Consider the following 25,138-nt stretch of genomic DNA (forward strand, 5'->3'; position numbering starts at 1 on the left):
AAAGAGGGAACCCTCCCTTCCCACCCTCCCACCTCCCCCCCCCCCACAGTGAAATCTAAAGAAATGAGGGGAGAAGGAATAGGTTAAGGTGAGATGGTATAAATCATGGATAGAGGGGGAGATGAGGGGAGAGTTTTAGGGGTAGGGCCACGGGATGGTGTTCAGTAATAGTAAAGCAAGTCAATAGGTAGAAATAAAATAGAAGAGGTAGCAGGGGTAAGATATAAGAGATATATACAAATTACAATGATCAGGAGTAAAATTTATTAGAAAAAACATAAGAGTAGTAATCATTGATCTCAGACAAAGTCAAACTTAAAAAGATTCAATTAAGAGAAATACTAATATTAGAACATTAATTAATTATTGATTAGAACATTTCTAACATTAGAACTACTAGTAATTACTAATATTTTAAATGTGTATATGTGTGTGTGTATACACACAAATATATCTGTGTTTAACTACAGCTTGTTTGGGGACGTGAGGGGAAGAAAAGAGAGGAAAAAGAACAAAGTAAAAAATATAGCAGAGGATATAAGGAAGCAAAAATTAAAGAAGATGGACTGTTATTAATGTATCTTTTATTACATATTCTTTCTTGAATGGAAATTTATTGTTTCATTTTGAATCTTCCACAATGTTCTGCTGGGCACATGTTGATGTGTTTTTCTCTTTTTCTGTATTTCTTTTTCTATTTTGTTTTTTGTTATCTTGCACTTAAGTTTTAAATAAATAAATTATTTTTAGAACAATTTTTAATTAACTCAATTTGAGAAAAGCATTTAGCAATCTCATGGTATTTTGTGGAAAATGTTTTTTTCTTCTTCTTTTCTTTATTAAAGTTTTTTTTTTTTTTTTTTTTTTTTTTTTTTTTTTTTTTTTTTTTTTTTTTTTTTTTCCATAGTCTAGAGGTGACTCATTGGCCAGAATCAAAGTTTGGTAATTAATGGCTCATGTACATAAGGAAGAACTCTAGAGGCTTTATGGCCTTGGACCAACTGTTCAACAGGTGTATCATTTTTATCCATCATATGCTTATATACAAATCCATGTCCTATTTATCACATTAACAATGACATAAAACTAGAGGCAATAATTAATATGCCAGACGACATGATTGTAAAAGAGAGCTTAAGAGTAGTGGGTCAAATAAAATGTGATAGAGATAAATATAAAGTCTTATTTTCAGAGTCAGAATTTTTCATTGTAGGAGATGAGGTTAAATATTTTGCAGGAGGTCTGAATATACTCCACAGGAAGTTGATCCAAGCTTAGGTTCACAAAGGGAAACATTGCCACGAATGCAGGGGTGCTTGTATGTATTAATGAACTCCTCCCTGATCAGTGAATGGCCACAGTTTTGTACAGTTCAGGACAGAGCAGTGTTAGGGCTGAGAAAAGAGGCATGTAACAGAAATGGCAGCAACAGATTGATTATAGGGAGATGAGAGAGGAGGAGGACTTGGGGCTGGTCCCTTAGTAGTGAGTTTGTAGTAGGGAAGTTAGGAAGAGGGGAGAATTGGAGAAAGGAAAAGTTGTTCAGTTTTGAACATCTTGGGTACATTGTGTGGTCACTGGAAATCCAAGTCAGTTTGTGAAATGGGCACTCAGTGAACTTGAGGGCTGCCTCGGTAGAACTGAGAAGCCTCAGCACAGAGATAACTGAATCTCTAGGAGCTGCTGAGAACACCAAGTCAGATAGGCCTGTGAGACAGGATATGATCTGGAGGAAGATGCAGCGGAGGAAGGATTGGTCAAGAAGGCCAGGTGAGGTGTCTGAAGGAGCAAAGAGGGATTGACAGCTTTGGGAGCCCGAAGGAAGTGAGGAAAGACTCTTGGCAGCTAAGAGATTGGCACATCGGAAGGAGCAGGTGCAGCTGAATGGCGGGGTTGGGAGCAGACAGACTGGAAAGAGTTACACGGGCTGGGAGCATGGCGCTCATGGCTCTCCCTCCCTCGATACTTTCCTCTTTCTAGAGTTTCAGGACATTGCTCTTCCATGGTTTTCCTCCTCTGGCTTCTCCTGGCTCCTTTCTTGTTTCTCATTCCCACTCACCTTGGGCTTCCTCTTTACTGTTCCAGGCCCTTCTTTTCTTCTCTCTTGGATGATCACTGGACAATTTCATCAGCTTCCACGAGCTTCATGATCATCTTGAGGCAGAGGAGTCTCAGATCTTTTTAGTCTCCCTTTTGAAGTCTGCATTACCCACTGCAACTATGTATGTGCGCCCACATGTGGGCATGCCATGCTTGCCTTAGAGACAGACTCCTGGGGCTGTAGGAACTCAGGAAATCCTGCCTCAGTCATTACCTTGCTGTATGACTTTGGGGAAAGTCACTTAATCTCTGTCTCATTTTCTTCCATTAAAATAGAGGTAATGATGATTGTTAAGAGGAGCAAATGAGATGATATGCATAAAGTGCTTAATGTACTATTTGGCATAGAGTAGGTGACATATGAATGCTAGCTATTACCACTAAATTTTGGGCACATCCAGCCGATTGACCCATGGATAGTCAGATTTTAACATTTATAAAACAGAACTTAGTTCCTTTTCCTGAAAACCCTCTCTTTGCTAATTTTTTTTTTTTTTTTTTTTTTAAAAAGCTTTTATTGATATCTTTTGCTTGTTACATTATTATAATTATCTCAAGCATCTGTCTCCCTTCCAGAGAGCCATCTTATATAAGAAAAATATATAAGAAAATTAATTATAGGTGAACAATGCATTGGAAAGATTTGGGAAAATGCTGGATGTGTAAAAACTGTCAATCTACCTTCATGAAAGGAATTGTCTTCATTCAAATCATGCTTAATTTTTTTTTCTGATTTTTAAACAATCTATTTTATTTAAAGAAACAGAATAAGAAAAAAGAAAAACAGAAAAGGAATACAAAAAATAAAACAGCAGAACATCAGGAAGGATTCAAAATATATAAGAAGAAATACCAGGAAAAAATACATATGGAAAAATTATATTCATGAGTGTCCATCTTCCTTGTAAATTGTTCTTTGGTTGTCTCTTCGTACTTTTTTTACTTTATTTCCCCCCCACACCTTTGATCCTTCCCACCCCAAGCAGGCTATAGTTAAGAAAGGATATAGTTATATACACATATGTAAATATATACATTCACATATCTATACACTTATATAGTCCTACCCCACATACACACACATATCTTTCTTATCCCATCTGACCCTTTGCTTTCATTTTGCTTCTAACTTGCCTTGCTGTTTCTTAACTCATGGATCTCTCTTTTGTCTTCTTCCCACACCCTTTGCTTCCCCTTCCACCTATCTCTTCCTCCTTATTTCTTTATAGATTTTGGAGACTGATATACCCTTTATGTTATATAAGTAGTGTTGCCTATTGAATCCATTCCCAATGTGAGTAGGTTTTCAGAACTACGAACCCTCTACCCCCTCTAATGTCACAGTATCTATTATTCCTTTACATGTCATTTGTATGATACTTAGGATTTTACCTTAACTCTACCCCCATTTTCTTTTGATCTACCTGTAGTTGATGTCAACTTTAAACATATGTGCTTTACATTTTCCATGTTAGAAAAATAAATAATTTGTTCATGTTGAGTTTCTTGAAATTAATCTTTATTAGTTCTGTATGTTAAATTTTCTATTAAGTTTGGGTTTGGTTGATAGAAAGTCCTGAAAATCAGCAAATTCATTAAATGTCCATTTTTTTTTCCTCGCTTAATAGTATAAATAATTTTTGCTGTATATAATATTTTTGGCTGCAGACCTAGTTCTTTTGATTGATTGTAGATGTGATTCCAGGACCTGTAGTCTTTTATTGTGGCTGCTGATAAATCCTGTACAATTCTAGTTGTCGCTTCAGCTTATTTGGATTGTTTTTCCTTGTTTCTTTCAAAATTTTCTCTTTGATCTAGGGGTTTTGAAATTTGCCATTAATATTCTATGTATTTTCCACAAAGGATCTCATTGAGGTGGTGATTGGTGGATTTTTTCTAGTTCTATCTTTCCTTCTTGTTTTATCACTCTAGGACAGTTTTCTTGGATTATTTCTTTTTTTTTTTTTTTAAATTATTATTATTTCTTACACTATTGTGTCAAAGTCCTTTTTTTGGTCACAGCTTTCTATTCTTAGATTTAGTCTTCTTGATCTGTTCTCCAGATCTGTCATTTTTGTTAAATGTTTCACATTCTGTTCACTTTTTCATTCTTAGTCTTTTATGGCTTCATTGGTTTCTCCTTGCTCAGTTCTAATTTTCGAGGAGTTATTTTCATCTTTGAGACTCTTCTTTCCTTTTCTAGTTTTTCCTCAATATGTCTCATTTGATTTTAGATTTTTTTTTTTTTTTTTTTTTTTTTTGAGTTCTATAAATTCTCTCTGGGCAGGGAGCCAGGGGGTAGAAGCTTATTTTAGTTATTTTACTTCAAATGAACTCGTCTTCCCTGTTCCCATAGTATGCTTCCATGATGGGGTTCTTCTTTGCTGGTTTGTTTTTCTTTTCTTTTTTAATAAGAAGTAATAGTGTAATCCTGATATTTCTGGCTTCACCTCAGCTCTCCCTTCTGACCAGGAACCCCAAACCAAGAAGTCCACCCTCCAGCAAGTACCCGTACCCCACAGCAGTCCTGCTCCTCGCACTCTGGTTCCTTTTGGCCCAGGGCTGTACCCTGATGCACAGCTGGGCCTAGCTTTGCCAATCAACCCAAGTTCATTCAGTCTTCCCGGACTCAGACCCTGAGTAGGGGAGGTAAGAGTCCTTGTGCTTCTTGCTTAGGTTCCAGACACATCCAGCTAGGCCCAAGGGCTCCCCATTTGATGTTTTACTGAGCTAGTTGGGAGGTGTTTTGGGTTAATTGGGCCTGGGTTTTTCTTCAGATCTTCTCAGCTTGTTCAGGAGGACCCCAGTTCTGCCACCAGTCTTCTTGGTTTTTCACAGGTCTATGTTCGCCCTGAGGTGCAAATTTATTCTATTTGTGACTTAATCTTTTAAATTTTGCTACATTCTCTTTTGATTTTTTGATGTTCGTTTCATTTACATTGCTATAATTATTGTGTATATTGTTTTCTTGGCTTTTCTCACTTTTTCTCACTTTTTTTTTCTCAACTCATATAAAATTTCCCCAGACTTTTCTGTATTCATCATATGTAACGTGCTGTTGTCTCCAGAAACTGCTGATTGCTCTCTAGTCTAGAGGAGAGACTTCTTCCTCCAGAGAGCCGCCTCAACTCCGACCTAGCAAAGACTCTATCTTTTGAGTGCCGCCCTCTTTTATCCTCCCAGAGAATGGGCGTGGGATAATGCAAGGGCTTCTGGGGAAAATTACTTCAACCAATGAACTTGCTCCTCCTAAGCATGCAAGCTCCTCCCCCAGGATTTCACAAGTAAAACTCCCAGTAAAGGCCAGAATTAGAGAATTGTTAAGTACTGACTTAGCACTTAGTAAGAACCTATCAGTCATATGCAGCTTTTCTTATACAGCATAGCAGTGTTCTATTCCACTCCATCCACAGCTTGCTTAACCATTGCCCAGTTGATGGTCAACCACTTTATTTCCAATTATAAGCATTACAAAAAATGCTGCTATAAATATTTTAACTAACATTTTCTATTTTTATTTAGGACCTCACCCTTCTTCCAGTCACCCAGACTTATAACTGGCTTATCATCCTTGACTCATCATCCTTAGTCACCCCACATATCAATCTCTTTCTGAATACTATCAATTCCACCTTCATAATTTTTCCAACATGTGCACATTCTGCTTTATGTGAGCCCTCATCACTTTCCGCCTAGACCATTGAGGTAATCTGCTATTGATCTGTCTGCTCCAGTGCCTTCTCACTCCTGCTGTCCATCTTCCATTGTTTCTTAAATTGATCTTTCTGTAGTTTATGGTTACTGAAGTTTTAAGTGACCATATTGTCACCTTTTTTGTGTAACTCAATCAAATCTGCATGTCTAGAATGCTCTCCTTCCTCAAGTCTGTTCACTGGCTTCTTTTAAGTCCCAACTAAAACCCTGTCTTTTATAAACTTTGTTCCAACAACACCTCTTAATTCTAGTACCTTCTGTCTTTTTAAATTATTTCATTTTTATGTTGCTTGTAGCTTATTTATCTATTGTTTGCTTGTTGTCTTTTGCATTAAATTATGAACTCCTTGAGGGCAGGGGCTGTCTTGCCTATTTTTGTATGCTCAATGCTTAGCGGTGTGTCTTAATAGCTAGTTAGGGACTTGGGGAAATGTTATCGATTATTGACTGATTTGAAAGGTCTAAATGATATATCACTACATATTTCCCTATCACTCCCTCCAAGATCAATCAGTAAATGCTGTGTTATTTGCACCAGCTTTTTTGCTGTTCTTCATGCATAAAGTTTCATGTCTCCTGCTGCCTTTTCCTTGGCTATTCCTCACATCTGAAAGATTTTTATTCTTCCCCTTTCTGCGCTTCTTTGCCTTGTCTGATAGTTCCACTTTCTGCAGGAAGAAGCCCTTTCCTTTCCCATCCCTTCATTGGCTTTCCTTTGAGGTGACCTCCTATTTACACTGTCTTTGTCTTGATTGTGCATAGTTATTTTTGTGCATGTTGCCTCTCATTAAAATGGAAGATCCCCAGCCTTTAACCTACTGGCTGGCACATCATAAGTACTTAGTAATGCTTGTTGATTATTGGCTGGTTAGGGAATAGTCTTTTGACTTGTTAGTATTTTTTTTTGCCAACTGTTGATTGATTATTTTTACTGATCCTTTTTTGGTGCTTGCTTGCCATATGTTACTGAATTTCTCTCTTCCATCCCTGCCTCAATGACCCATCCCTTAGTTATAACATAGATATTAAAAATTGAGGGTGAAAACACCATCCGTTCATCAATACCAGCTGACACATTAATCATGATTGTCATTATATGCAATTAATTCCACACTGTTAGTCCCTAACTTCTGAAGAGAAGGGAGAGGTTCTCAGCTCTGAGGGCAATCGCCACACTCAATTTGGGTTTTTATATCACTGTAGTCGTTGTATAAATTCTGCTTACTTCACTCTGCACTAGTTAATATTATCCTTTCTATGCTTCTTTGGACTCTTCATATTTGCTATTTCTTACATTTGGGATGATGATTTGTTTTGCCACTCATATCTGTTACTTTTCTGTGAGACCACATAAAGTAGGATTATAGCTCCACTATTGGTAAGATTCCTGAAAATTATAAATCTGTGTTTATTAACTGTTAAATACCACCTGCCCCTTGACAAGTCCTGCAAGAATGGTTGACTTGTAGTAGAAGTTAGACAAGTTAAGTGGTTAAGTAGATGGTTTGTCACATTGAACCTGCAGCTGTGAGAAAATCCTAATGCTGCAGTATGTTCCATGTCTGAGTATTTCTAGAAGGACACAAAGAACAATGGGTACTTATTTTTATGTTTCTGAGGTTGCTGGGGATCAGTGTCACAATATCCTTTTGAAGGAAGAATGATTCCATCATTTGGATCCCCATTTTGCCAGTTTGGAAAGAGAATTTATTTGGGTCACCCAAGTAATGACCTGTGGCATCAGGTCTCTGTACCCAGTGTTCTTTACGCAATTGCCCATATGTATTGCTTCCTCTAGTGTTAGGATTACTAAGTGAGAACTGAGGTTGTCTGGACAGTGACAAGGTGAGAATTCAGGTTTTCTGGACAATTACAAGGTGAGAACTCAGGTTGACTTGATAGAGGGGGCAAGCTCATTGGCTGGGGTGGTTCTTCCCAGAAGCCCTTGCATTATCCCACGCCCATTCTCTGGGAGGATAAAAAGAGACAGCATTGGGCGCAAAGGGCAGATCGGCCTGGAGAAGGATAAGAGCTGGAGGAGATTCAGAGCCAGGATTCAAGAGAAAGACTCTCTGCATTACATCAGGCCTGACGGGGCTCTCTGCAGGAAGGGAAGTCACTTCTAAGGACAAGAGTTAACAGCAACTGCCTGGAGACAACGGTTCACTACAGGAAGAAGAATCTGTCTGAAAGATTTGAGTAGACACAGCAGATCTCTTCCCAGAGAGCGATCCGGCAGCTTCTAGAGACGACAGCTCGCAACATTTGGCGCCCAACGTGGGGCAAGGACTTTTGCTTATCCTGACAAGAGGAGCTAGACCAGACCTTCGCAATTTGGCGCCCGAACAGGGACCTCAGCCCCAGACGCAACCTCAGCTCCATTCAGGAGTGGTACTATAGAGAGTAATCAGGACTCCTTTTCAATCCACTCAACAGAATGAATTATTTGCTATCATGCTAGCTCTCACTTATTACCCAGGAGACGTAAATATAATTACTGATTCAGCCTATTCAGTAGGTGTAGTACAAAGAATTGCCACAGCCCAAATAAAATTTGCAGCCTCCAATATTTATCAGCTCTTTAAGGAACTTCAAGAGCAAGTGAGAAAACATCCAGGCAAGATTTATATCTTGCATGTCCACTCACATAGTGGACTTCCAGGTCCCATTTTTGATGGAAATTCAAAGGCAGATAGCCTTCTAACCATGTTAGCCAGTAGTCCTTTATTTCAGGAAGCACAAGAATCTCATTCTAAATATCATCAGGCTGCTCGAGCTTTACGTTTACAATTTGGAATCACAAGAGAGGAAGCTAGGAGCATAGTAAAAAGCTGTACAGCTTGTCTTCCTTTCCATGCTCCTACACTCCCTCCAGGGAAGAATCCTCGTGGTTTGAGACCCAATGAAATCTGGCAAATGGATGTGACCCATTATAAATCTTTTGGTCGTCTATCTTTTATTCATGTCGTGGTAGACACCTTTTCAGGATTCACATTTGCAATGCCAGCAGCAAAAGAGACAGCCCGAGTGGTCACTGAATTCCTTATACAAGCTTTTGCAATTATGGGTGTGCCACAAGCAATAAAAACAGACAATGGACCTGCATATACGTCCAAACATTTTACACACTTTTGTGCACAGTATAAGATTTTACATACCACGGGCATACCCTTTAATCCTCAAGGGCAGGCAATAGTAGAGAGAAGAAACAGAGATATTAAGACACTCCTCCAAAAACAAAAGAAAGGGGGAGCCACAGGTAGCCCTAGGGAACTTCTAAATTTAGTTCTCTATACCATTAATTTTCTAATTTTTGACAAAGATGCACTGGCTCCAGCAGACAGGTTTTATAACCCACCAGAAGGGCAGTGTCCAGTGAGAGCATCTCCACTGTCCTTAGATAATCGCCAGGTGATGTGGAGAGATCCAGAAAGTGGTGAATGGAAGGGACCAGATAGGTTAACTGCCTGGGGGAGAGGGTTTGCTTGTATTTCTTCAGCAGGAGAAGGAATCAGATGGGTGCCAACGAGTCATATTCGCCTTGTCCATCAGAGAGAGACAGAAAAAGAGAAAGACCTCAAAATAAAGGAGAAGATCTAAGAAACATCTGACACTGAAAGAGCATGGATAATAAGAAGACTGTTAAAGAACTTTAAAACCAGCAGGAATCATTGGACTTCCTCACACAAGATGAGACTAATGGACAATGGACTTATGGACATTTATAAATTTTCAATTTATGATTATGTTATATGCTTCTAGCATGTGTTATGTTACTATGTTACTATATGCTTATGTAATTTATGTAATTATCTGTAATACTTCCCATATTGATGGATTTATGTTTCAAGGTCATTTATGTAATTATCTGTAATACTTCCCATATTGATGGATTTATGTTTCAAGGTCATGACTGTCCTATGTTCTAAATCAAAAGAAAGGGGGAGATGTTAGGATTACTAAGTGAGAACTGAGGTTGTCTGGACAGTGACAAGGTGAGAATTCAGGTTTTCTGGACAATTACAAGGTGAGAACTCAGGTTGACTTGATAGAGGGGGCAAGCTCATTGGCTGGGGTGGTTCTTCCCAGAAGCCCTTGCATTATCCCACGCCCATTCTCTGGGAGGATAAAAAGAGACAGCATTGGGCGCAAAGGGCAGATCGGCCTGGAGAAGGATAAGAGCTGGAGGAGATTCAGAGCCAGGATTCAAGAGAAAGACTCTCTGCATTACATCAGGCCTGACGGGGCTCTCTGCAGGAAGGGAAGTCACTTCTAAGGACAAGAGTTAACAGCAACTGCCTGGAGACAACGGTTCACTACAGGAAGAAGAATCTGTCTGAAAGATTTGAGTAGACACAGCAGATCTCTTCCCAGAGAGCGATCCGGCAGCTTCTAGAGACGACAGCTCGCAACACTCTAGGTATCCAGAGGGATGTAAGTTGCTGGTGTCCACATCCAAAACCACTCTTCAGATTAACTCCTGGACACAGTTTATTGTTTTGTCTTTTTAATATCAGGACCTGGCATAAATCTTTGCATGTAGCAGGTTTTTGATATCTGTTTATTAGATTAGATTTATTGGTCAGCAATTATTAACAAACTGAAAGTATTTTCCATCAATAATTACCTTTCTACTAATATGTGTTGTGATAAATCTGAATTGCAATAGGAGAAACTGTTGACCATATTTATTAGTAAAGTTTCATCTGCAACCTTGAGGTTGTTCACAAATTATTATATGGTGGAAAGAACTTTTTCCCCTTTATTTATTTGTTTGTTTATGTTAACACACATTGTTTTATGAATTGTGTTGGGAGAGAAAAATCAGAGAAAAAGGAAAAATCTATGGAAGAGAAAAGAAATGAACATAACATGTATTGATTTATATTCAATCTCATTAGTTCTATTTCTGGATGCTGATGGCATTTTCTGTCCAAAGTCTATTGGGATTGCTTTGGATCATTGAACCACTGAGAAGAACCAAGTCGCATAATTGACCATTCCACATTCTTGATGTTATTGTGTCTGATGAATTTCTGTTTCTGCTTGTTTTGCTCAGCATCAGTTCATGTAAACTTTTCCAGGCCTTTCTAAAATCAGTTTGTTTATCAGTTTTAATAGAACAAAAATATTCCATTGCCTTCTTATACCACAACTTGTTCAGCCATTTCCCAATTGAGGGGCATCCACTCATTTTCTAATTCTTTGCTGCCACAAAAAGAGGTGCTGCAAACATTTTTGCATGTGTAGGTCCTTTTCCCTCCTTAATGATTTCCTTGGGGTACAGACCCAATAACCCTGTGGATCAAAAGGTATGCCAAGTTTTATAGTCCTTTGGACATAGTTCCAGGTTGCTCTCCAGAATGGTTAGATCACTTCACAATTCCACCAGCAATGCACTATCCCACTATCCCAGTTTTCTCACATCTCCTCCAATATTAATCATTAATTAATAATAATTAATAATAATTAATAATTTTTTTGTCATCTTAGCCAATTTGAGAGGTGTAAGGTAGTATCTCAGTTGTTTTAATTTGCATTTCTCTAAACCAATAGAGATTTAGAGCTTTTTTTCATATGACTATAGATGGCTTTAATTTTATCATCTGAAAATTGTTCATAGTGCAAAGAACTCTTTAATTTGAACGTTGAAGATCTTGTTCTCCTACTACTTGTGTAGAAAATCTTGACGGGGGGGAGGAATCACTCTGGTCCTCAGTTTCCTTAATATAAAAGAAATTTGCTTAGGTGATTTCTAGAGACCCTTGCAACTCTTAATTATATTTTTTACAAATGGTATATTAATCATCATCATCTTCTCTCTCTTTTTTTTTTTTTTTTTTTTTTTTTTGGACAGACCCCTTATCCCTCTGGACAGAATGCAGCTCCAACCACATTGGTGTATCCCCAAGCCCCTCAGACAATGAACTCACAGCCTCAAACCCGCTCTCCGGTAAGTGAATATAAACTAGTTCCATGTAGATTTCTATATCGCCTTTTGTCTGGTTTTTGTGTACAGTAGCTTGATGTTCTTTTCAAAATAGTTTCACTGAATTCTGGAAGTTTGTTCCAAAGTGTTTGTTCCTACTGGTTTGCATTGCATTTTCAGAGCCCTCCCCATTGGAACATTTCATTTTAAATTTTGTATCCCTCCCAAAAAGGAGAAGTTGGATGTCTTTCCATCCATTTCTCTGGCTCAGTAACGTGGTTTCTTTTTAGTGTAGTTGCATTCAAGTTCACCTCATTTCAGTACTTTATCCATTAATGGTATTTTTCAGTAGCCAAGAGAAAGAAGCAAGGCAATTTAGAAAACTCAATTCGATTTTTGTAACTGCACTCTCAGTCTCCAGTGTTCTAGGGAGTAAGACTTGTAAATCAGTGTCACTGGATCAGTTCTAACCATTCTAACAGTATGGACAGATGGGTATGCCGGGACAACTGAGCATAGCTGTGCTTGGGGGGGAAGCCGGCTGGCAGCCAGACATACGATCTCTTCTCCTGCTCTCCTTTTTGCCGAGTGCACTGGGTTCCTCAGAGACTGAGAGCTCGCCCAGATTTCAGGCTCCTTGTGCCACCGGTTCCTAGGGACGCCCTCTGGACGTTTTTCTGCCCTGCCCTGCCCTGCATGATGAGCTTTGGCTAGAAAGCGCTTCTGCGGCATCTCACGTTAACCCTCTCTGCATCAGCTCTGTGACTCCACAGCACGGCCCGAGCAGGGGACAGGCAGGGTCTTCCTGGGCTCCCGGGCCCAGGCGCTCTGCTTGGTAGGTAGAGAGCAGCTCTCTGTGCCCGCGCGCACTCTGGTGTGGGTCACGGGGATTGAGCCTAGTGCCAGGTGCCACCTGTCCGATTCAGCCTGTCTGGAAGCCTTCTGTCCTTCTCTCCTCACGCTGCCCCTTCCCTCCTTCTCCCATAGCAGCTCTCAGCCCGGGGTCTCGTCGAGCTGCGGGAGAGTCATCCCTGAGAGCGAACGGGGTGGTGAGGAGGCGGGGTGTGGGGGGGTCAGGCTCAGTGGCCCATTTAATTCTTCACCTCTCTACTGAAATTGCCAACAAGGTGGCCAATGGAAGCTCAGTCCCGAGAGTGGTTTTGGATGCGGACACTGGACCCCTTGGAATGGGACGGAGATCCCACCATTTCATTTCACATAGGCCCCAGTTCTAATCATTAGCCCGGAGCAATGATGTTAAACTTTCATAAACAGTAAGTGAGTACTATGGTCCTCCTCTCCCCCCACCCCTCTTTTTTAAACTGTTGAAAAGCAAGAGTAAGTTTACATGGTTAGAACTGGAGCAAAACCTGACTGAAGAGCTGCATCTCTAAACCAGTTTTTTTGACAGCCCAGCAGAACAATGCCAATACATTGCACAGACAACTGGAAGAGGAGGAAGGTTTTGGAACAGACTCCCGTTTACAGGTCCTTGGCTGGAAGAGGCTGGATAAAATACTGCATTGTAAGCAATATAACAAACTGTACTTCTTGCAGGCAGCAGTGCCCTTGGCACGAGTTTTTTTATTTTTTTTATTTTTTTTTGGGACCACATCCATTTATTGGCTGATCTACAGAAATGCATTGATTGCTTCCTCCCTGAAAGTATAACAGACCATGGCAGTTTCTGCCAGGCTTAGTGGGAGAAGGATGAAAGAATGTGGGTGGGTTTTCGCCAATGGGAATTAGATAGGAAGAATTTGGGAATTTTTTTAATGTAAAAAAATTCAAAGGGATGGCACTTTAAGGTCTATTTGATTCAAAATGCAAATTAGAATTGTTTCCCATTATCTTATTAAATATCAAGGGGGAAATTGTCTGCAGTTGTTCAGCCATTTTCTGTGGTCGTAAACGTTATTTTTTTTTAAACTATCCTTTATGCAATTTTTGCCATCCGCTCTGCTAGTGACCATTACCACCCCCATTACTAAAAACCACACATATAACATTCCATTTACATGCTCCCAAAACAAGTGCAAGACTAGCTGGCCCCAAACTACTCTTGCTTATTGTTTTGGGTTGGAGTTATTTGATTTCATTTGTAATGGTGCCGGGAGGGTAAAGCAGGGGTGAGGAAATTTTCTGGATTGCATTTTTGACATCCTGGGCTTCCATAGTCTAGTCTCATCCACTTCACAGCGAGCCCCGCTGGTGTGGAGAGGTAAGCTGTCCCACTCAGAAAGTGACCCTAACCCTGCTTTGTAGAGCAGCCAGAGCTCACTCCATTCTATTTCTGCATTGATGGGGCCATTGGCAATTGCACCTCCGCGGCTCTTCTGTTCTTCCCTGGACAGCTGCCTTTGCAATCCAACCGGCTTCAAGTGTACCCCCCTACCCCCCAAACCATCTTTGTGGCATTATTCTATTCAAGACCAAGAAGATCTTATTTGAATTCTAACTTGGGGAAATTCTGGGCGTTTTTTTTTTTAAATGCTGGTAAGCCCAAGTATAATTTATCAATTTACCCTTGTTTCTTATTGTCACATCAGAACTCCAAATAGTAGTTTATTTTCAATTTGTCCAATATAGTCAGACTACTGAAGGCATAATTGGGGAGAGGGGAGCATCATGGCTTTTGTAATACTCTGTGGTTATTTTAAAATACTATGGTTTAGTGTGCCAAATTGACATCAACATATGTTGGCCATGCCTAGTTTGCACAAAGGGTGTGAGAGAGAGGGAGAGACAGAGAGAGAGTGAGAGAGAGCGAGACAGAGAGAGAGACAGAGAGAGACAGACAGACAGACAGACAGAGAGAGATATGAGAGAAAAAGAGAGAGAGAGAGAGAGAGAGAGAGAGAGAGAGAGAGAGAGAGAGAGAGAGAGAGAGAGAGAGAGAGAGAGAGAGAGAGACACACACAGACCATTAAGGGGGTGGGTGGCAGAAGCATTTTGATCCAGGTTTCACAGAAAGCTGCTTTCCTTTATATCTACTGTCTTTTCCATCTAAAGAAAAAGCCAAATGAAACTAAAGTTTCAACTTTTATTATGAGCCAGCAGCGACTACAGTTTGTTCTGTTGCTTACAGCTACCCATAGGATCACAAATGTTGTCAACCAAAATAAAAGCTCAATAGCCAATGGTGACTAGTGCAAAATAGACTAGGGTACTTTCCCACTAACTTAAAAAAAAATTGATAATTATTTTTATAACGTATTCTTTTTGCTCATAGAAAATACCTTTTTAATTAGAAGGTTTAAAATATATAAATTTTCAACATTGATTTTAGAGCCTTAGAAATGGGACCTTTCTGTGGAACAGTGATAAGACAGATACTATTGCTCTCAGGTTAAGTTGTTTAAAATGTGGCTTCCCTTTCCTATCCTATCACCTTCCTCACAAATATTTGGATTGGGAGCAGTTGTCTTCCCTCTTTTATTAATGGCTGATGAAGATTGTGTTGACTATACTGGAAGCTTATTTTTATAGCACACATGTGATCTGATTTTTTTTTTTTCACAAATAAGATATGGAAAATCATTATAAGGCCACATGTCCTTTTAAGATGAGAATTTCCTACAAGAATAATAGTTTTTGTGAGTGATCACTATTTTGAAGTAGCACACTATTTCCATTAAAAGGGAAATTCATCCTCAGCCCCATTTAAGCACATAGATTAGAGGGGGAATTAATTAATATCCTTCTATATCTATTCAAAACATGCTCACTTAGACATTGCTTACTAGAAAGATATGTGAACTTATAGCTTGTAAGGGAATTCTGCTTTGAGCTTTCCTGTGACATTAATTGTCTGACACACTAGATTTGTGCTTTGATGAAATTGATTGGAGTCATTCTGCAGATCACTTTTCTGTCAAAAGAGAGCTGGATGACATGGACTCAGGTCCTTTCTAGCTAAGACATTTGACATTCTCGGATTCAAATGGCAACCTAGAGAAATGAGCATTTCCAGGGGTCTTGCAGATTTTTAAGGAATGTAGAATCTTTTTTATTGGGATTAATTTAGACCTTAGATTAGTTTGTGTATAATAAGCTACAACCATTGTGGACTTGGGGTACTCAGACAAATGAAAACATGATCTTTCATGCCTTAGGTTGGTAGAAAGGAATCAGTTTTCCTACTTTATTTTTCCATTTTCCTTTTGAAGAGCGTGGTTTTGTTATTAACTTGATAGTTAGGCAGTAGAGCAGTGTTATAGCTTCCACATCTTGTCCTGGTTTTCCTGATTAAAAGAATGTTTTATACATTGGGAAATGTATTGTTGCTGAGATATATTTATGGTTAGAGAATTAATATTAAAATTTCCTTTTTGGAAAACATGTTTTTTGTGTTGTAAGTTAGGGAAAAGTTTTCAAACATTCCTCAGGTTGGCAGAAAAATTATATTTTACTTTTTTTTTTTTTTTTTTTTTTAGTTAGTCTCAGGGACAGCTAGTAATAAAGTATGCACACAGAGTATTTTGCCACTGTGCATAAGTATTAGTTGTGGGCTCAGATTTCACAGTATTTTGAATAGTTTGGCCCTCTTCCAGTAGTATCTTTATTCATTCTTGTAGAAGACTGATGTTCACTAGTTGTCTGCCTGGGTGTGCTTGCTGTTATGCTTAACTACTTCATTTGATTTGTGCTTGGATGGTTATAATATTAAACATTATTTGCTCACTCCTTCCCAGCCAAACACTAGAAAAGATTTATTCATTACATATGTGAATGGCTAAGCCTTCCTCACCTTTGGCTGTCAAGGGACTAGAACACAATTAACCTAAGAGAAAGACTAAGCTTTCAACACATATTCCAGGTGTGGAGCTGGACACATTCATGCTCCACTCTGACCTGGAGCAGCCTCCAAGCTTTTCTCACCACCTCCAGCTCTGCTTGAAGTCCTGTTTGTCACACAGAGCATCCTTGCTATTCATTTGCTTGGCCCCACTCCCACCCTTCCCAGCCTTCTTTTGCCCTGTCTGCACTTTAACCCTGAGAAACTTCTCCCACCCCAGTTAGCAAGTAGCTTCCCCTATTTTTTTGCAGGTTCTTAAACAAGACCCTGTTAATGGCAGTGACGTTAGCCTGTGGAACCTAGTACCTGTCTCTCACTGTCCTGCAGCAAAGCTTTGACTGTTTGTGGTTTTTTTTTTTTTTTTTTTTTTTTTTTTTTCCTTGTGGGTTTTTTGTGTTTGTTTGTTTGTTTGTTTTTGTTTTTTTGGCAGATTGTGTGACATTTTGGTTTTTGTTGTGTTGTTTCTGACTATTTGTGCCTTTCCTTTTGTGTTTGTCTTCTCCCTCCTTTTCTCAGTTTGCAGCGGGGCCTCGACCTGCCCATCATCAGGTACTGTACCCTTGCCCCTTTGACCACAATCTTAACTAACCGGCTGGGGCTGTTTAACAGCTGCTAATTCTTAGAATGCTGCCATCCAACAGGTCCTGGAGCTCTGAGTCTGAGGCCCCCTGCCCTACACATACCATTGCCCTTGGTCAGCTTTGGTTCAGACTGTGTACTTGAATGATTCTGCAAAGTTTGCACTTTGTATCTGCCCTTTGTTTTGAAGGAAATTATTCAGATTTCAATTGAGGATACCTTTTAAATTTTTCAAAAATTCAGCCCTAAAAATTGTTATGGTTTAGTAGAATAAATGGCATAGGCAACATTCTAAGGGTTCTCTATTCTAAGGGTTCTTCTATTACATGCTGATGTAACAATATTAACATCTAGAGCAAAGAAGAGTGATGTTTCTAATTTCACTCAACTTTAATTATTACTAACTTAGATTTTATAACAAACTTAATGGTAATATAGTTTTTGGTTTTTTGGGGTTTTTTTGCTTGAATTAAGTTTTTAGAACATACACAGTATTGATTATTTTATAATTAAACTTTTTTAACAACTCATAATTTTTGAATAAAAATAATTGTTGAATAACAAAGTTTAAAAATGTCTTAGATTTTAACAGATCTTTTAGTACACCTCTCTTAGAAACTCTTGAATAAAAAGAATCACTTTGCATATTGTTTTTCATATATTTAAGGAACCATTTAGAGGGTTTGGAGGGGAGGTACTTTCTTTCTTATAGAGATTAGTACTCTCTCTCTCTTTCAAAATCACTTGTCCAGTAAACATTTTTGTTGAAAAGAGTTTCCCTAGTGTTTGATAACCTGCTGTGCTATATATGTTATGTTATTTGTTAGTCATTGTTATAGGGAGAATAGGTTGACTTAATAGAAGAATTTCATACTTTAAATGTGAATTAAAATTCCCTATACTTCTGAAGATTATGAAATCCAAGAAAACTGTATAATATATGTATGGAGGTAGGAAAGGTAAATTGGCACCAGTTTGCTCTGGGCTATCAATTAAAAACAAGAGGGCTAAATGGAATCTGGAGCGGTTGTTGGTGTCTCACTAGGTGACAACATCTTTACTTAGAGCCAAGAAACTAGTTTGGAATTCTGATAACCCTTGGGAAGGGTGGCTAGATGGCACAGTAGATGGAGCACAAGGTTTGGAAGCAGGAAGACACCTCTTCCCGAGTTCAAGTTTGATATCAGACACTTCCTAGCTTTGTGGACAAGTCATTCAATTCTGTTTGCCTCAGTTTTCTCATCTGTAAAATGAGATGGAGAAGGAAATGGCAAACTACACCATCTTGGCCAAGAAAACACCCAGTTGGGGTCCCAATACAACTGAAAAATAACCAAACAACAAAAACTTTTATGAGCTTTGCATCTTTGAGCCAGATGTTTAACTTTTCTCATCCTGTTTCTCATGTGTAAAATAGGGAATTGACATTACCTGTGCTTTCTTCCTCATAGGATTGTTATGGGGATTAAACTAGAAAAACTATAAAAAGTGCTATCAGACATCATAATAGGGAAAATAAACTTAAGATATATGAAAAGACAACCAGTTTTGATGATAGAGCAGAAGAGTAATTTAGCTAATACTAAATAAGGCTAGCTTTGTTTTAAGGTTCGAACAGTGCTTTTCAGATATGAATTCACATGAGCTACATGGCAGCGCAGTGACAGATGCACCCTCCCCTTTGTCAGGCAGGTGAGGAAGCTGAGTTTGGTTTGGGGGACTTGCCCAGACTCCTAGAGCTAGTAAGGATCTGAGGCAGAATCTGGATTGGGCGTTTCTGAGTGTTCTGTGAGAATGCCGCCTGGGAGCTACATGGGAGGACCTGCCTTTGGCTTTTACTTCAGCCTCACTGTTCTTTTAGAAAAGGAGTTTACTTTTGGAGTTTTTGTTCTTGGGTCTAGGAGGTGAAAGAGCCCTTAGAGAGGGGCGCTTGCACCAAAACAAACAGAGGCCCTCGGATGGAAGGGCCCCTGGAGTAGAACCTGTGTCCTAGGACTGCATGCCCCCTGGCAAAACTGACCCATATAAAATCATTTCCGTTTATTATTATTGAATCTTTTTTTTTCATTGATGAAAAAGATGAATTTGTGGCTCTTCACTCCAAAGAGGTGGCCTTTTAATGATAAACAAAACAGCTGCAACCTCTTAACTTGTCTGCTTCCCTCCTTCCCCCTCACTGCACTGGGAGCTTCGAGGTCATACAGGAACCTTGGAGCAAGCAAGTGGGAGTCCGGAGGGCTTTCTGGCTCTGGCTAGTCGTGCTCCCATGGATCGGAAACTTGATCGCTTGAAAGAAATGTGCCTTTACATAGACTGGGTGGGGGAGGCCTCCAGCAGGAAGCTTCCGCTTCGTTTTATTTTCTGGCCTTCCCTTAAAGTTGTTGGGCAGTGTGGAATGGAGGTCCTGGAAGGAGGAAGCCTTGAGCTGTCCCGGCTCTGTGACTTTCTGTCTTAGGCTTTTGGCATTCCCACTCCCTGACTTGAATATACAGGAATCCAGCAGGTTGGAGGCTAGGGACAGAGTTCCTGGCTTGGGGGCCAGTCAGGGAAAGTGCCCCAGGTCATGGGAGGGAAATTAGAAGGGCTTTGAAAAGCCAGACAGAGGAATAGGGAGTAGGGGAGGTGTGGTATAGTCAGCCCTGCTTGGTGGAAAGATCAGTTTGGCAGCTGAGGGAGGATCAGCTAGTTCAACAGTTCAGGCCTGAGGTGGTGAGTTCTCCCCCAGTACAGGTGCCCTGTCCCAGGAGAGGAGGCCAGTGCCAGGGACACTAGGAAGGTCAGATCCACTTTACTTGACCTCTGATGGGATGGAAAGGAAAGAAAATGAAGAGTTAAGGCTGATGTTTCAGTTGTGGTTCCAGAAGGTGAACTTCCCTCTTGTGGAGAAGTTATTAAAAGGAGAATGGGGTGGGGGTGGGGGAGAGAGAAGATAACAGTTTAGTTTTGCACATGTCGAATTTACGATGTCTAAGGATATTTGGTGTGAGATATTCTTTCCCCATTCTTTCAGGAAAAAAAAAATCCAGCATGACTTGTTTTGTCCTCCAGACAGAAACCAGTAGAACCAAGTTTTGTTAGATCTGTTAAGAACTACATTGTTTTGGTAGAATCAGATGTTGTTTTTTTAAAGTTGTAATTCTGTGCTTTTGTCACATGGGTGATACCCATGTGTGCAAGTGACAGGCAAAGGGGAGCTTCCCTTCTTTGTGGATTGCTGTGTGTTTAGAGTCCACTTTAAAAGTAAAAACCGTTAAGCACAAGCTCTGAAATTGAGCAGCTAATGGCAGGGAGGAGCACGTTGGCCTCTGAGGTGGAAGAGAGCTATTTAAATGTGTTCTTTTCCCTAGATTCTCCCACTTCATAGAGAGCTGCTCTCCGGGGTGTACTGATTTCAAAACTCCTGCTTCCTTTCCCCCACTAAAATAGCCAGTGGAATAAACAGAAGAGGAAGTCACAAGGAACTCATCAGGAGTTATGTTGGGAGTGTACAAGCATAATTAGGCAAAACCCAAAAAGTCCTGGCTCTCAGAGAAGGGAGACCTCTTTACACAGACCGTACTCCTTCCCTCTCCCCCTCCCCAACTTCTTACTGCTGCCATGTCATTATCTTAGGACCTTCTAGGCTGGTGGGACTGAAGCAGTGGCTTTGTAACTGCTCCCATGCACATGGATCTCTTTTTCTGCTGATCTAGAATATTGATGTGTCAAGGAATGGCTTTGACCTCCAGAGCAAAGTGTAACAATTCCTAATACCTTTATAGAGACTTTTATGTTTCATAACCTTTGCCTATCATTGTTTAAAAAAACCAAACCAATTTTCAGTTATGGTTTTTATGACTAAATTTTAGTATGGTTTACATGAAAAAAATTTATTTCAAATGGTTTTAATACCATTTTGGTACTTAGAAAATGTTAATTGATGATACTATGTTTTAAAAAACATAATAATGGATAAAATTTCTAAGATTTTTTTTTAATCTCATATTCATTAAGGCTATTTACTGTAACAAGAAACCTATAGATTTATTGTATTTAAGCAAGTTTAGAATGAAACGAAGTAAAAACTAATAATGAGACTTAAAATAAGAATTGAGCTATTTTAAAGCTGCTTTTGTTGAATATTTCTGTTACCAGCTAGGGTGGTTCTTGAATGTTAAAGTCTGTGTAAGTCAGGGATTCAGCGTCTTAATGCTTCCTGAATATTTTCTCTGGGCTGGAGTGCACCTCAGTGTGCACCCTCTGATCCCTCCCACCCCACCCAGCCAATTCCTTCCCTTTTCCAGGGATTCTTAATCTGTAGGTCCCTGACCCATTTGCAATGTGAAGAAAGGGAAAGAAGTTTAAATTTTAGCCCCCTTTGAAGATGAAATAAGGAATCCAGAGTACATTTACATAGAAAATATTCTTGGCTCTGGAAGCCTATAGATAGGTGTGCTTTTTTTTTTTTTTTAAATACCATCAGAATTAAAAACAAAGTTCAGAGAGTTCACCCAGAATTACACAAATGGCATCTTGGAATTCAAATTGTAATTCACATAGCTAATTTTATTTGTGCTCAGAGCAGTTTGTCTGGTTGTGGTTTAAAGTTACTTGTGTTCCTGTCCTTCTGGATTACTCAATAGAGATCAGGTGCTAGTTATTTACTTGGGCTAAGGAGACAGCTTTGTCATCATGAAGTAGATGAGAGAATTGATTTTTAAGCTTGTTTCCAGAGCAAAAACATTTTGCAACATATTTCCCTATGTCTCAGTATTTGCTTACGCACTGTTCACAAAACTCAGTGGCACAGTCCCTTTAGTCAGCTCCATAAACAAAAAGATCATTGGCCAAAGCCAGAAAGCATTTGCTGGGGAGGATCAAATTGATTTCTCTTGGGGCCTGTGTTGAAATTGGGCATTATTTTTCTGTTGTAGTTTTACTTGGCTGCGGTAAAGATCTTCCCAAAGGTCTTAGACATAGGTTGTGTCTGTCTGTCATGTGCCGATTTCACTAGTGACAGCTAGAAGTGTGGAAGAGATCACTTACCACAGAAGCCAGTGCTTGCTTCCAGCTCTGGCCCTATATGGAGCTAGTGATAGGACTACCCCACAGAAAATTCCCTTACCTCGGCACCTGATTTTCTTCACTTTCACACTTTTTTAGCAGATCTTTAAGGCCCCTTCCAGGGAGGCTCCCTCACAAGTTAGAATCTGAAGCACTGGAAAGGGAGCGTAGAGGCCATCTAGCCCAGTTGACAGTCACTCAGATGCACAAGTGATCCTTATTCCTTTGCTTGGAGTGCTCATGGGTGGGTTGTGGGAGGGGGGTGGCAGGCAGCTTTGCCATTCTACTTTTCTGTTGTTCTATGTGTTAGGACAGTTTTCCTTGTATTCACCTTAAAATTTTTGCTTTACAATTTGTACCCGTTGCTTCTAGTTCTGCTCTCTGGAACTGTGCAGATAAAGTCTAATGGGTCTTCCAAACAGCAGCCCTTAACAGGCTTGAAAGCTACTAGCTCCCACTTCTTTCTTTCTGAATACTCTTCTTCAGTTCTGACAAATATGGCCTTTTACCACACTGGTCTCCGTTCTCTGAATGTTCTTGTGTATGTGTTTGTCAGTTTGTTTGTTTTGAAGAGCTATTTTAAAGGCGCCTTACATTGAGGAAATCTAAGAACTCCTATCAGTTAGAGCATTAGTAGGATTAGAAAAAGGCAGCACCACCATATAATGTATGAAAATAGTGGTGGAATCAGTCCTCCACTCTGTGTCCAAATCTACTTTTTGGTGTGGGCCTGCGCTCTGATACAGTTGGTAGTGGCTGTGGACTTTACAGACGTAAAGTCTATTCCAACCTCTTTCTTTTACAGATGAGGAAATGGGGGCTTCTAGTAGTGAAAGGATATGTCCTAACCCACAAGTAAAGAGCTGGCAAAAGCTGAACTGGGACTAGCTGTAGCTGTTGCCAAGGAGGCTCCGATCAGAGATTTTTAACTATAAAGGGAGCCCAGGGGCAGCTAGGGGGCGCAGTGGATAGAGCCCCAGCCCTGGATTCAGGAGGACCCAAATTCAAATCTGGTCTCAGACACTTAACACTTCCTAGTTGGGTGACCCTGGGCCAAGTCACTTAACCCCAGCCTCAGGGAAAAACCAAACCAAACCAAACAAAACAAAAAATTGTAAAGGGAGCCGAGGGATAATCCAGTCCAGCCCTTTCATTTGACAGGGAAAGATCCTGAGGTCTTGGCCCCAGTCTCCCCCAGGTTTGGGTTCCAAGTGAGGTTGGGGAGGGTCCCATCCAGGTCTCAAGCCCAAGTCAGATTCAGAGCTCTTTTCATGGTAGTGAGGCGCCTCTCACCCAACCTGCACTGCCTTAGCATCAGGGGCAGGTCGTTGCAGTGCTTTCTCATCACACCTCCCAAGAACACTCACCTTCCTGAGGTGCTGGAAGGTGCACAAAGAACAAGCTTGTGAAGCCAGTCTAAAGCTTGGTGCTGCCATTTGAAGGAGGACAGCAAGATTGGGAAAGAAAGCACTCCGTCCAGGGCTGCACAGCACTCAGCTTACAAATCGACTAACTGCAAGAGTACTTTGTACTCCCTGGGATTTGAAAATACTTCTTATTTCTAGTGCTATGAAGGGTAGTAAGCAATCCACCATTACCAAATTCTTCTTTTAAAAATGTTTGAGAGATTGAAGCTGATTTCATTGGTTTAAAGAACTCATTCCATGATGAAGATGTTCTCCTTCTCAGAGGTGAGATTTGAACCACGGGGTCCTCCTGGTTTTGTAGCTGTCTTTCTGCCGGTTATGGCACAGGGCTTCTGCTAAGTGGAGATAACCACATTTAGCAGACTTGTCTCCCCAGGTGTTCTCATGTAAAAAGTGCTCTGCAGACCACAAGGGGAAATGAAAAGAAACCCGCAGGAATCCTGGGCTCTGTGTCGGTGCTCGGCCTGGGTCTTGCCATTGGGCAGAGGTTGGGGTACCTGCAGCATTCCAGCAGGATCCACCGAGGGGAGGGCAGATGGTACCTTCAGTCAGGCAGCCCAGAGGACAGGACACAGGCACAGGGCGATGAGAAGGAAGAGAGTGGAATCAGGAAAGTCTTCCTAGAAGAAGGGGAACATGAGCTTACCTGGCCAAGGGGTGGGGATTCTCCAGGTCAGAGCCCACAGACTATGGACCTCCTGCAGTGGGAAGTAGGACAGAGGCTGACACCAGACTGTGAAGAGCTTGTGTTTCCTTTTAGAGACACTGTTGAGCACTCCAGGGTGCTTATGCAGGGGAATGGCCTGGTCACATATGCTTGGACAGCTGTCTGGAAGATGTCAGAGACTTGAGAAATGAGAAGATGAGATCCAAGGAAGATGGACACTAAGTGACCTGCTTGCCTCAGTTAATCTCCATTCAAAATCTAATGTATAGAATTTGTTTATTTCACTTGTAGTATTTCTTTCACATACCCTTCCAGAAAACCCAGAAATACATGGGCTACTTGGTGTGACTTTCTGTCACTATTTGGAATTTATTATTTCAGAAAAAAATTAATTTCTTCATTTACCAAGTATTAGTTTTTGCCATATAATCACAATGAATTGTGCTAAACTGTAAAGTTTCACTCAGACTTTCACAAGATGACTTCTGTTTTGAGAATCTTATGATAAGTGCCAGGGGCAAATGCAAAAATAATTAAAACCAAGTCTGTGTCTTCTAAGAGCTTATATGAGATAAGATCTTCATATAGATATCATTCCAATTTTTATTATATCTGACAAAAAATTTAAAGTTCAGTGACAACCATGAGAGAAACACCCATCCTTCTTGGAAGTAGGAAGTGTTTGAAAAAGCTTCATGGAGGAAGTGGTAGCTGAGTTGGAAATTGATGGATGAAGAAAATGCCTATACTTGTAGATGGAGTTTGTTTTTTCAGGTATTTAAGGTATAAGTATAAGGATGGCAGTTAGAGGGCTGACTTTGGAGTTAAAAAGATCAAGTACTATCCTTCTTTCCCTTGGTTCTTAACCTTTCAATATCCCA

At 40.1% G+C, this 25,138-nt stretch overlaps 1 protein-coding gene across 23 annotated transcripts in view; it reads left to right on the forward strand.

Annotated features, from left to right (window-relative positions):
• EIF4G3 (eukaryotic translation initiation factor 4 gamma 3) overlaps window positions 1-25,138 on the forward strand; it is a 377,578-nt gene that overhangs the window by 190,331 nt on the left and 162,109 nt on the right. For 7 of the 23 annotated variants that reach the window (XM_074305978.1, XM_074305980.1, XM_074305975.1 and 4 more), the window contains 3 exons: window positions 11,672-11,767; window positions 13,155-13,268; window positions 17,058-17,090. In XM_074305978.1, coding sequence (XP_074162079.1) covers window positions 11,738-11,767; window positions 13,155-13,268; window positions 17,058-17,090 — 177 coding nt within the window. In that variant the 5' untranslated portion in view covers window positions 11,672-11,737. Of the gene's footprint in view, window positions 1-11,671; window positions 11,768-13,142; window positions 13,269-17,057; window positions 17,091-25,138 lie in introns of all 23 variants that reach the window. The other 16 variants (XM_074305976.1, XM_074305983.1, XM_074305985.1 and 13 more) reach the window with 4 other exon arrangements.

This window comes from Sminthopsis crassicaudata, chromosome 3, assembly GCF_048593235.1.
Source record: "Sminthopsis crassicaudata isolate SCR6 chromosome 3, ASM4859323v1, whole genome shotgun sequence".
NCBI classification, from domain to species: domain Eukaryota; kingdom Metazoa; phylum Chordata; class Mammalia; order Dasyuromorphia; family Dasyuridae; genus Sminthopsis; species Sminthopsis crassicaudata.